The sequence below is a fragment of the Globicephala melas genome, chromosome X (genome assembly GCF_963455315.2).
Source record: "Globicephala melas chromosome X, mGloMel1.2, whole genome shotgun sequence".
NCBI lineage: Eukaryota > Metazoa > Chordata > Mammalia > Artiodactyla > Delphinidae > Globicephala > Globicephala melas.
In genome coordinates, this window is record NC_083335.1 from 106,164,804 (window position 1) to 106,178,707 (window position 13,904).

General features: G+C 36.9%; 1 protein-coding gene across 1 annotated transcript in view; it reads left to right on the forward strand.

The window, feature by feature from the left end:
• The window catches only part of KLHL15 (kelch like family member 15), a 35,782-nt gene extending 22,124 nt beyond the window's left edge, over positions 1-13,658 (forward strand). The window contains exon 4 of the mRNA XM_060293084.1: positions 5,081-13,658. Coding sequence (XP_060149067.1) covers positions 5,081-6,190 — 1,110 coding nt within the window. The 3' untranslated portion in view covers positions 6,191-13,658. The remainder of the gene's footprint in view (positions 1-5,080) is intronic.
• Positions 13,659-13,904: the final 246 nt, after the last annotated feature.

Here is a 13,904-nt window from a genome sequence, read left to right on the forward strand (position 1 = left end):
GCCTTTTGTTTCTTTGGTTTAGTATATTGGGCATTTAAAAAATCCTTTTGAAAGGTGAAACAGCTGATAATACCTTAAATTGGCTGGCTGAAAGCCTAAAATAATTTTTTAAACTATAGCCTGTTTTAGTAGATACTTTTAAATTGTAGATTTTTAATCAAATAAAGGTAGTAAGCTCTATGGAAATGCCTGTTTTAATTATATTGCCTGCTTCATTTTAATTCTTTCAAAATTAAGAGCAGTATAAACAAATTACCTTGAAAAGTTAAAAAGTTAGTAAGTGGATTATATAACATTTTGACAATGAGAAGAGAATCATGGAATTTTTACCCAGTGCTAATGGCTAGCTATTATTTCTTTGACTTAATAAACATATTTAGAGGAATCACATTCAAAATTATTAATTTCTCACATTTTCTCTACATGCATATGTGCATGCACACAATTTCATTAAACCAAAAGATTAGAGGAGGAAATGGCCAATTTAAAATGTTCAGATCACTGTTTTTAAGAGGTAATAAATACTTTCACTTCAAAATGCTTTTCATAATACAATTTTTTAAAATATCAAAGCAAGAAAAGTGATAATCTTTCCAAGTTTTAAAATAAGACAGCTTTTTAAATCCTAGGAAGGATAAGGAAAGTAATTCAGAACATGAAAGAAATGTCATTCTTTCCATATCTTTCTTTTGAGAGAGCCTGATACACAGATAGTTAAACTGTTATATGAGGAGCAAATGATGAGAGAAATGGTTTCTCTGTGAAAAGATGAGCCACATGTTTCTTTTTGGATAGCTCCCTTCATTAATGCATTTTAAGTGATTCCATTCACAAAGAAGCTTTTGGCCCTACACTTTTTGTTTTAAAGCAGAGTGTATCTGTAACTGCTTTGTCCAGGATTATCACAGATTCATTAATTTCCTGTTTCTATCATGAATGGAGAAGCTAGTTATGCTTATTGATATTGTGTGGTTTTAGAGGAAAATTGCAGCAATAAGTAGCCCTGGGAAAAGGCAAGGTAGGTCTAGAACTTCTAGCCTTGGCAGAGAGAAGTAGGAGCTAAATTTCTTTGGTTAGAATATCTCTTAGGGTATAATAGCTATCTAAAAAGGCACAACTTCCATTATTGTGGGCTTAGAGGTAGAACAGATCAGGTAAAGATGTAGCTTTGACTGGGACTTCAACATAGTGCTGAAGTGATTCTTGTAAACTCATTGGAACCCAAATATCAAAGGAGCATGATAGAATGAATAGGGAGAGGACAAAGGGACCAGAAGATTGGGTATATAAAAAAAAGAAAAGGCTAGGAAGTGACTCTAGGAAGCCATTAAGCTGGCCCAGTTTGACATGATCTGCAAGAACCTGGGGTTGGAAGGTGGAAAGCCATTATAGTCCATTCTGCCTAGTCCTCGTGTGATGCTGGAATTCCTCTCCAGCCCTCCTGTTAGGTGGCCACACCTGCACTACCTTCAGTGGCAGGATGCTAGACTCCAGAAGTAGACAGTTCTTCACTTTGGGAACATGTACCTGTACCCTTTTTACTGTAGTCCCTGTAGAAAAGCCCAATACAGACCTATTTCGAATCTCAAAAGGGCAAGCCCCTCACGAGCTCACTGGTAACTATATGTTGTACTCGTATTATATACATTTTTCCCCTGCATATACTGCTGACTGTGCAAAACAGTCCATTTTTATTTTTTGAGAGTATTATATATACAGTTCTGCAGGTTTTGTCATTTTGACATTTTGAATGTCTGTGTTAACTGCATGTGGATTAATCTCATTCCTTTTAACGATTGCATGTTATATACCAGAGTTTGGTCAACCAATTTCATATTAATAGATATGTGAGTTGTGCCCAGTTTTTGTGCTCTTACAAATAATAATGCAGTGAACATCCATTATGTTGTCAGTCCTAATTGCAAAGCTTTTCCTTATATTGGCCTAAAGTCTTTCTCTTAACTTCTACTTATTGGTCCTGAAAACAGTTGCCATCTTTCTCTCCTGAGTCTTCTCGTGGATTGAAACATTCTTCATCTGTTTGACCACTCTTCCTGTGATTTGGATCTCTTTGCTGTCTTCTCGACATGATCCACTTTGTTGTCTAAAGTACACTGGTGGAGTTGAACACTTAGTTGTGGTTTCACCTGAACAGAGAGGGTGGGACTGTCTAATTCAGTCCATGATTTTATTCTTAAGACTGTCATATCACATTGTTGGTTCGCAGTGAGGATAGAGTCAGTTAAAGCTTTACATTTGGAGCTTGTGGATCCCTGGAACATCTGATAAAAGCTTTGGACTTCCCCCCTCTCCCCCAAATGCATTAACATAACTACTGTTGCAATTTCAGGTGGTTCGTGGGTCCCTAGTGTTTCTGTTTTCTTTATGACTAAGCTTTGTTGATTACTTTGCTGAAGTCATAGGTTCTCTCATTCTGTAGCAGTGTTGTTACATCATCAAAAATTAAACCAGAAATGGTCAGTCTTGGCATTACTGGGTGAGTATGTGTTGCCTCCTAGTTTGTAGTGCTTTCTTATATGCAAGTGCTAACTAGTTTTTAACAATGCAGGATCAGGCTCAAGCTAACCAGTCTTAGTTCGGAAATCTGTCTGGTTTCTAGTCCTCTGCCATCCTTCATGATTCCACACACATTACAGAGAGCAGTTAAGCAACCTTATCTGTGAAGGCTCCTAGGATCCCAGGACGTGATTTGTGAGATCAGATGACTTGAACTCGGTGAGAATATCTGCCTGGTTTTTCTTTTTTCTCAGCCATCTTGGATTTAAGTTTTTTCTTAGTTATTGTGTTTGATCTTCAGATTGGAAAGAATATAATATTCTTAGCCGAGAATGGGAATAAGATAGGAGGCTGTTTCTCTTTATCTTTGTTAATATTACATTAACCACCTCCTCCAGGGGGGAATTCACTTTTTCCTCTACTTTTTTTTTTTTTTTTTACTTTAACCCCTAAAATGCCATTTATTCACTATCTGGCACTTTGTAAAGTCACAATTCCTCCTAAGGCTTTAGCTTTGTTCACAATATTCTTACAGCTCCATTTCACTCTTTATAATACTTGTTTTATGTGCCTGTTTTTTACCATCTGTCGTAAGTGGTTTTTTAACATCCGAATTCCAGAAAGCTCTCTGCAGCACATCAGATTTTTTAGATACTTTCTTCCCCTCATCAGTATGTTTTGCAATTATGTAGTCAGCATTATGCTTTTGAGAGCCTCCAAGCCTTCTTGAGCTTCTTTACACAGTTTCTGATCTTGGAATTGATCCTGTTTTTCCTTTGAAATCTTGAAATCTGCCTATCCATTATGGGCAGCATTCCCCTTCCTTTCTTTCTTGATCTCCAAACAACACGGCTGCTTCCTCTAAAGCTTCCTCCTACTTGCATGTCATCAGTCATGCTTTTCTGGTGAGGATTAGGTACAGAGTAACAGTTTTTCTCATTTCTCCTCTACTTTCTGGAAGACTGAATATTTACACAAACAAACGCACATCATCAGATGCATTAACGTAAATTGAGTGACACTTCCACAGATGTCCCCTGGTCAGTAATAATAGCTAATAACAGCCGTAATTTTTTCTGCACTGCCACATGACAGGCACCATACTAAGTCCTTTCCGTGTAGGATTATCTTGCCTGTCTCCTACCTTAGGGTTATGAGGTGTAGGCGCTATTGTCCCAGTAATACAGATGAGGAAACTGGCTTAAAGATACTGAGTCACTTGCCCAAAATCACACAGCTTGTGAGTGGCAAAGTCAGATATTTCCTAAATCGAATTGTTAATCACCATACTGGGCTGCTTGATGTCATGCTTAATTACTATGCTGATTCTGTTACTTCAAAACCTGTGAGGCAGTCAGACTACTGGCTGTGCACAGTAGGCCCTTAAATATTTAATTTGTTAGCCTAATGACCCCTCTAAGAGGAAAGATCGTATAATTGTTCTTAATACAAAGAATTAATCATCCGATCACAATGATTGGACATACAACCTAATTCCTCCTAGCAAAATAACTGTGAAAGAAATCAGCAAATAATAATAGTGAACAATTTCAATAAAGAGAAAAAGTATAAAATCTGTTGATTTTATCTCTACAGGATCCAAATGGTAACCATCCAAATCCTAGCCCTCTTATCTCACCCTTGTCATTATGATACAGGCTGTTTCTGCTTGGTTTCCAACTTCCTACCTCTTTCACAAAACATCCCTTGAATGTTTTGGACCAGTTTGATATGTTCTGTATCTAAAGTTCATAGCACTCACAGATGAGCTATACAGCTTCATACCTAACTGTCAATTGCCTCATTTACTTAAAACTGGTAGATGTGTATTTGTTTTCATTTCCTGAAATATACTCTAAGTTCTTTGAGGAAATGGACCACATCTTATACTTTTTTTTTTCATCTCCCCACAGTAGTTAGCATGATACTTACAAGTGCTTCATAAGATGTTAGCAGTCATTATAATTAGGTAGTTCCAACCCCAAAAACAAAAAGGAAAAAGTTTGACCTTTTCTTGTCAACTGAATTATTACTATAGGAGTTAATGATATCACACCAAGTTTTTATGTCAAAAACCAACTGAGAATTTTGTGTGTATTTAAATTTTTACTAACTCACTAACTTAATTCCCCAAATTATTCAGCCATGGGTGTTCTTACAGTGTTCCTTGTGGTTAAGAAAACCAAGGCCAACATTTCCTCTACTGTGAAACCTCTACTTGTCCTCGTATAGCCACCACTTGTAGCCCAGGGCCCGACATATATTAGATGATTAATACATTTTGTTAGAGGAATTTAGCTTGTGCCTGGAAAATAACTTGTTTACTTTTAAAAAGATTGGGAATGTGCATAAATTAGTACAAATAGAAATTACAAAAACAAATATGATAAAAGCTTTGTAAAAAAAATAATAAAAAGAAAGTATGTGATCTTAACAGGAAATCAGTTTTAGTAAAGTAGCTTAAAATCATAAGCTAATCATCTTAGTGGGCTTTGATATTTTGTTTGCCATTGATGTTTTGTTTTTTGTTTTTGTTGTTAAATTCTTTTACTTGTATTCTTAGGTTAAGACATCAGAATTTTATAGATACTCCCGACAGCTGCGCTATGAAGTTGACCAAGCCTTGAATTACTTTCAGAACGTTCACCAGCAGCCTCTGTTGGACATGAAATCAAGCCGCATCCGCTCTGCCAAACCCCAAACTACAGTATTCCGAGGCATGATTGGACATAGCATGGTTAACAGTAAAATACTTCTCTTAAAGAAACCAAGAGTCTGGTGGGAACTGGAGGGCCCACAAGTACCTCTGCGTCCGGACTGCCTTGCTATCGTGAATAACTTCGTGTTCTTGTTGGGTGGGGAAGAACTGGGCCCAGATGGCGAATTCCATGCTTCTTCCAAAGTGTTCAGGTATGACCCGAGACAAAACTCTTGGCTCCGGATGGCAGACATGTCTGTACCACGTTCAGAATTTGCAGTTGGTGTTATTGGAAAGTTTATTTACGCTGTAGCAGGCAGAACCAGAGATGAGACTTTCTATTCAACAGAGAGATATGATATCACCAATGATAAATGGGAATTTGTGGATCCTTATCCAGTTAACAAGTATGGACATGAGGGGACAGTGCTCAATAACAAGTTGTTTATCACTGGTGGAATCACCTCATCTTCCACCTCCAAACAAGTGTGCGTGTTTGACCCCAGTAAAGAAGGGACCATAGAACAGCGGACCAGGAGAACTCAAGTAGTTACCAACTGTTGGGAGAATAAGAGCAAAATGAATTACGCTAGATGTTTTCACAAGATGATTTCTTACAACGGCAAGCTTTATGTCTTCGGTGGTGTCTGTGTGATCTTGAGGGCCTCTTTTGAGTCTCAGGGATGCCCTTCCACAGAAGTGTACAACCCAGAGACTGATCAGTGGACCATCTTGGCGTCCATGCCAATTGGTAGAAGTGGCCATGGTGTGACTGTGCTGGACAAACAGATAATGGTTCTTGGAGGCCTTTGCTACAATGGTCATTACAGCGATTCTATTCTCACTTTTGATCCGGATGAAAACAAATGGAAGGAAGATGAGTACCCGCGGATGCCCTGCAAGCTGGATGGTTTACAAGTATGCAACCTGCATTTTCCAGAATATATACTGGACGAGGTCAGACGTTGCAACTAATGGCATCTTTCTCCCTTCAATAAAGCCAAACAAAAAATTTGTTTGAGACAAAGTAGTTAATTAAAACACATAAAGAAGAACCTCACTAGTTTTACTATCAAAGCCATTGGTCTAATACATGAAAATGTTTTCATTCTGTTCTCGCATCCTGTTTTTTCTTTTTAGTGGCCTCAAACTCATGCAATAAGTCAATTCTAAGCACTAGCTCTTGAAACTACTTCCAGAAGCAGTTTAATAGAACGATTCACTTATCTGGGAAGTTGATGTTATGCTTTAAACATTTCTTTCAAATGTCAGTGTAGGAGTCATGCATCTTCTAAGAGAAGACCTGATAAGTGTCACTGGATGTAATTTCAGTTCCTATCTCTATCTGAAATCTTTTTGAACATTTATTTCGGTGTATTGCAGTCTGTTAGACTTTTTGATTTTATTTTTTAAGTTTAAAACTCTTGACCTTTTTGCATGGCTTTTTGCTGAAAATGCAAAAATATAAATTTTCTACAAATTTAACTTTTTTATATTCAGAACACTATTTCTAAGCTGCCTTCTCTTATCTGCATTGTGTTAGTGAGAGCATATCCATACTTGCTTACATCTTATGAATATATAAGGCACATCCCCTTTTATGCGTGGTTAGGATTCTATATTTTTAAGCTAGTGCACTTGCACACATGGTTTGCCATACTTGTTGTATTCTAGATGTAACGTCTTTTCATGTATTAACATTTTTAGAAAGTTAAAAGAACTGGAGTCCTCGTTTGGTATCAGAGTAGCCTATCTTCAGTCCATACTGATTCAGTAATATTCAAACTCCTTATATTCCTGAAACATGTATGGTTTTATGAAAACTAACATTTTATGTTTTATTTTCAAAAGTAAACGTTAGTGTTGCTTATCGATGTATGTCTTCTTTTTGAAAATGTTTTTCTTTGCAGTCTGTTTAATGTTACCCTGTTTTTAGTGAGAATCGGAGTGGTATATGACAAGCCCTGGCCCTGCAGCGTGCAAGCACTTTTAAAGAGAATTTAGGTAATACCAGAGTCCTAAATAAAGGCCCCTTAAAAGTAAGTGCAACTCCCATTCTTTACATTCAATAAGGCTGCTGCATCTGTTATTGAATGGAAAGTAGCAACTTGTGGAAAATTTGAGCTCAGTTTTGACTTAGAGGTAAGGAATAGAATTATAATCTTAACTGGTCATATCTACTTGTTTATTTAGTACAAAATATTTAGTGGCACTGGGGATGTAAGCCCTCAGCTTTTGTTTTATTTACTGAAAGCTACTAGCATGAAAGATAGTAACCTCAAAGTTCAGAATGGATCAAGAATAACTGTTTAAAAGCATTTATAGTAAGTGTTTTAGGATTAGCCGCACCTTTCAACTCTTTAAACTCGAAGAAAAAGCATATAGTTGTCAAAATTAAGCAAGAATAACCAGGGAGTGGATCATTCAAACTGATGCCATTTTCTTCTGAGTAGACTCTATATATGATACAGACTAGATCTACACTGGCAAAACTTGCCAGATCTTAGGATATTGGTGCAATATTGCAATGCCTTCTATATGGCTGTTGTGTAAATTTTCTAGTTTCACTTTTTTTTTTTTGCTGCTGCCGCCACTGAATATAAAATGGAAGAGTGAAATCATGGAAATGTGAAGACTTGTTTCATTTTTGCAATTAAAATAGACAACTATGAAAAAAACCTGATTTTAAAACTCTACAACTGGAGGCTAGAAACAGTCAGGTACATAAGTAGTTTTTTAAAAAGCGAAACATTGGGATTGGCTTTAGAAATCAACTTAATATTCTTTTGTATATGAGACTTAAATTTTTATTAAGTGGTCCTATCATTTACTTTCAGTTTCTAAAAATGAAATTCAGTATCCTGTTTCCCATGGTAATATGGGTAAAAGCCTTTTTCTACATCTTAAAAATCATTTTTAGTCATTTTACTTTTGAAAACTAGGAGTTAGATTAGCCGTTTAATTCTTTTTCTAATATATTAGTTGGCTTAGTGTTTTATATGTGTGCCGTCTTGCTTTAAAGAAAATAACAGTAACGTCTTCATTATTTTCCTCATTGTTGTCTTTTGCTGGAAAAGACCGAGACAGGGAACCCCATCAGGCTTTTACACTCCAGTGGTGGTTCTCTTTAATTGCTTAGATATGACTTCGTAGTCCTAGTTAAAGTAAGATCTGGGCAAACAATTGAATATTCTTGGTCTTCATTGTAAAAACACAAGGCCAAGATCAAAGTTCATGTTTTGGAAAATTTGTGAAATCTTTTAACTTGAACTAACTCTGGGTTAAGCTTCACACGTAAGTCATGTCTGACCTGATGTCAGCTGTAATCAGTTTTGAGCTTTAAGAATAGTTGTTATTGCTTGGGTTCTGAATGTATGAGAAAACTCTTCTGTTTATATGTAGTGCTAATTTAGCTTATTTTAAATCCATGATTAACTTACATTCCCTTTTAAAATTATGGTTTAATTGCTGAAAGAGATTTATTTTTGTTATACTATGGAAAATTTTTTCATAGAATTTTTTTCAAGTTTATTTTTTGTGTGCTTCATTTGGAACCATTTTTGTTTATATACATTATATGTGCTCAAAATAGTTTTTTTAAAATTCAGTAAGATTTAAAACTATACAGTGTAATTGCTGTGATCTTTGTGTGTTAATTTTCACTTTACATTTTAAATGCCAGACTTTACAAAAATAGCTGATTTTTGTTAATTGCATCTTAATTAGAAACGTTTGTTCTCTTCCATGTCTTTGACCTTCTAAGTTTTTATTTTAATCTGCTTAAAGAAAATCCTTGCACTACAACCTTTTCATAAAATTCAAGATTCTCACGTTGAAGGTTTTGTATTGGAAGAAATACTACTGGTTTTTAAAAAGTAAAGCTTAATTAATAGAATTATTAGCTTTTCTTGAGACAGCTTTCTCTGTGTCCTCGTTACTCTGTGTGAGTGTTACTATAATTTGTGAAATATCGACTGAGCCCTTCACTTATCTTTCCTAAAGCAGCACCTTTGGACACCTCATTCTGGGAAGCCTGCTCGAGTCATAGTAAAGGACACACATTTGTGTGGGGAGAAGTGGTAAAAATGGTTTTGTCTTAATTACATGAAACTAAGCTTTAAAGTATTTTATAACAAATTATTTGAGCTGCATTATCTAAACATGTCAGACGTTCAGTGGGACTATTTTTATATATGTATATGTGGTTGTAGGTCATAACATTTCAGTTTATAATATAAATTGTTATTTCAGTTTATAAGCTATCTCTCAGAAAAGACTAGCTCTTTTGAGAATACGTAATTTAAAATTTTAGACTGAAGTAAAACACAACATAGATAATAGTGTAAATTAGATATAAATGAGGGCTATATGGCAGTAAAACTGCTCGTGCCATTTTTCCTGTTTGCCTATTATACATTTTTTATTTTTTTTTGTACTCTGAACATTTTTAGGGATCATACATTCTATCAGATTAGAGTTGGTTTGGGGATAAATATCTTCTAAAAAGAGATTTATCTTAAAAATGAAAGTCCTGAAAAATTAGTTTATCAAGAGTTTATAAAGTCAAATATTCAATAGACATAGACTGGAATAGGTAAACTCATGGAAGTCGTTTCCTTTCAGTATACCAGTATAACTTCAATATTACACGAGTAACATTGAGAGAATGCTGTCAGCTTTGTTTGTTCCTCCTTAATGTTCTTAGATTTTCTTTTTACATCTTTGGGAACAACTACATTAAAAACCTTATTAATCAGTATATCAGTAAGGATTAGGTGTTTGCTTTCTGAAGGAATGTTCCAGTGAGGTGATCAGAGAGGTTATTTTCTATCTAACTTGTATATGCCCTATACCCCTTGGGCATATTTTGTCTATAGAAAAAATATTTTGACCTTTAGGTACATTTTGGGCCAGTAGTCAAATAATCCTAGGGCCGATTTAAAAATCTTAGAATAATTTAAGGTTTGCCTTTTATACCTGTTTTGGAAGCCTTTACATTTTTGTCAGGTAATTTTTCCCAAGCCGTGAATATAATCTATTCAAAACATGTTTATGCTATCCATTCTGTTTTTAAATTGAAAAAAAATGTTAAAAGTGTTTATGAAGAAAAGTTTAAATAAAATATTTTTAATCTTTAAAATATACTTCATCTCTTATTATTTTCTATCTTGATATAATCTATCACTTTCAAAGTCACTCATGACTTGATTAACAGTATACATTTTGTTTTCCTTCAATGTGCCAAGGAAGTGCCACAAAAATGTAATTTCTACCGATGCTTTCAGCCACAGATTGAAATGAGAGCATTTGAGTGAAATTATTTACACTTACATGCAATGGAAATTTTATAGTGAAGCCAAGTAATTAAAGTTCCACTAACAGAGTTTTGCAGAATGGAAATAGAGAACTGAGAAAAAGCATTTATAAGCCCTCAAGCCTTAGTTTGGTGATTTTTAGATTTCCTTAGCATTTTTGATTCATTGTTCTTAAAGGCATTTCTGAAATTAGGGAATCTGGTAGAAATGAATCTGCTACAACACAAGCACTTGGATATATTTAGGCACATGTATGCCTTCTTTAAAACGGACTCCTGAGAAACATGGACAGGATTCCCTGGATCCTGGCCTCAAGCCACCTTTCCCGCCTCTTTCTGTCACTTCCCGCACTCTATTCTGTTGTGATCTTTGCTAATTTCCAGCTTCAAATCGCTTGCCTTGTTTCCCCTTCCCTGCTTGCAAAGTCCACTTATTTTGCAAAGCCCAACTCAAATGCGCTCCTCCCCTCCTGAAACCTGTTTTATCTCTTCCATTGAATTAACTGCCTCTTCTATGCTCAACACATTTATAGCTCTTATTTCATTTCATTTTGCATACTAGTTGGGTGTAATTCCTTCCACAATTAGATCATAGTCTCCTTGGATGAAGGGACCTTCTTTTATTCCTCTTTGTACCCTCATATCTAGCATGATACTTTTTGTACATAATAGGCACTGGGCTAAATGTTTATTGCTATATGAGTTACAAAAAGATTCTGTAGGCATTTGGAAGAGGGAGATAATATAGTTCCTCAGGGTTTTTGTCTCTGCTTTTTTCTCAGTCTATACATTCCCTGTCCAGTTTCACCCACATCTATGGCTCCACCTACCACTTTTATTCTGATACCTGTTAAATCTATTTCTCAACCCAGAGTTCCAACCATCTTCTGAACATCTCTCACATGTTTTATTGGAATCTCAAACTGGACAAGTGCAAACCTCAATACATTATCTTCTCCCCCCCAGACCTGCCCCTTGTCCTGTATTCCATGTATTATTATGTGGCGCTACCTTTGCCTTTCTCCCACTTCACCCCAACGTCTTCACCCACTCCTATCACTTTAAACTCTCAACTGCCCTCACCTTGCCATCCATGCTGGCCTCCTGGAGCTTTCTCTCTGATCTTCTACCTCCACAATCCATTTTCTACACTGCTTCCAGAGTGAAATTTCAAAAGGTAAACCTGATCCTGAGATTCAACAGCCTTTAGTAATCCCCCTTCACCGTGAGAATAAGATTCAGACTCCCTAGCATGCCGTTCATACCTGTTCAGTCTCTCTTGTGCCCTATTCTCTAGCTATGCAAGCTGCTGGGAGTTCCCTGAATATGCCATGTTCTCTCCAGCCTCTCTGCCTTCACACATGATCTTTCCCTCTTCTTTTCCTGGCTAACCCTTTCTTGGCCTTCAAGAACCAGCCTGGGCATCATGGCCTTTGTCATCTTTTTTAAATGTCCCCTTGGTCTTACCATAGCACCTTGTGGATACCTAGACCCCACCTCCTCTAAAACTTGATTATAAATGTCTTCTTTACCTTACCTTTAACTGTACTCATTGAGGACAGATGCTGTCTTTTTATTTTCCAAGAGTCTGACTTAATGTCTGGCAGATGATAAGTCTGCCTTAATAAAAATAGAACCCAGAAACTTGGAAGATCACCAGTGAAGTACTGCTGGTGAGGAGGGGCAGCTGTATTAGAGAGCTAGATTGTCCGCCAAAATTGACCTCCCAGAGGAATTTCCCTCCATTCAGTTTCCACTACCATCCCTCCTATGTCTAAAAGGTTGATGCATACAGCTATCACAGTTGTCAACAGATAGTTCTTCCCTTAATATCCAGTATTTCTGACCCAGGCTGAAAATGTCAAATAAAACAAGACCAAAGGGTGTTTTGCAGATCATTAATCCCCTGAAATGCTCTTGGGGTGGGGGGGGGGATAGTGTTCAGTGGTCACGATAATCTGAGGAAACCCTACATATCATTTCTCTTTCTTAGAGAATCTCAAACATTAGCATGTTAAAAGCCTCTGAGAAGTCCTTATGTAAATTCCTTTGATTTTGTTTAGCTAGGTGTAAATCAAACATTTGACCACGGAGCTCTTTTTTTCATGGAATATATATGATCCATGAATGCTCTTGAAAAAACCTGGCTAAGGAGTAACTGAAAGAAAACAAGCACAGAGGACCACTGATTCAGGCCCTCTGGTTTACAAAGTAGGACTTAACTCCTGCAGCTCCAGTTAGCTTCCAGGCTTGAAGTGAAAATCTTGCCAAGGCAACATTACCCTGGGGATTTCACATCCCAAGGAAGGTCCCACCTTCTCCCCCCAGGAGTAAGATAAGTTTGTGTGATTAATTTGTACAACTTGTATGATTTAAGGAGCAGGACTTCCAGAATGGCCAACTAAGGAGCTCAGCAAATCCTCTCCCTAAAAAAAAATGATAAAAGTGAACAAACTTGTCAAAAAAAATGTAAAGACTCTGGAAATTGACCAAAGGCATCCAACAACTTGAGAAGCACTTATTCAAGAAAATGTACTGAACCTCAGTAAGGACAGTGGGAGTCTGATGTCTTAGCCTGGGGCTGTTCTCATCCTAACTCCTTGTTCCCCAGCTCTGTGGCATGGAAATTCTACCAGGACCATTGGAGGGGTCAGCCTTTCTCTGGAATGGAGTGTGGAGAATTCCATGTGTCACTGTGGCCGACACTGCAGCTAGCCTGAGGTCTCAATAGTGATTGGGTTTAGCAATAGACTAGTGGACAGACCAGGAGATCTTGTGAATGAGCTATTTACTTTAACCCTGGTGGTCTAGGAAGCTGTGCTTATGGACAAGTCTGTGTGTAACTAAGGGGAGAACTAAGAGGGCCCTAGCAAGCTACTTGTCCCTGGCTGGATGTGAGGCCTTGCAAGCACAGAAAATAAAAGCTGTAATAGACTTGGAAACTGCACAGACTTTGAATGCATTCCCCAGGCCACACACAGAGATTGCTCAGCAAAGGGCAGAAGCTTTACTGGCTCAAGGTGTTTAAGTGTAACTTCTGACCAATCATTGGCTGACCACAAAGCTATGATGACTCCGGTGATCCCTGGGCATCCCAGTTTAAAAATAAAAACAAGAGTTAAAAAAAAAAAAAAAGTGAGCTGAGACATCAGTGGTTGTACATGGGTGGGGGAGGGGGGCGGGGAATAGCCACCACAATTCCTCCAGGCAAGTCACTAAACTAACAAACAACAAACCAAAAAAACAGCAAAACAACCCCACAGGATCCAGAGTTGCTACGATATATTATCTAAAATGTTTCTAATGAAAAATTGTGAGACATGCTAAGAAACAGGAAAGTGACTCATACCTAGGAAAATAAGGAGTCAATAGAAA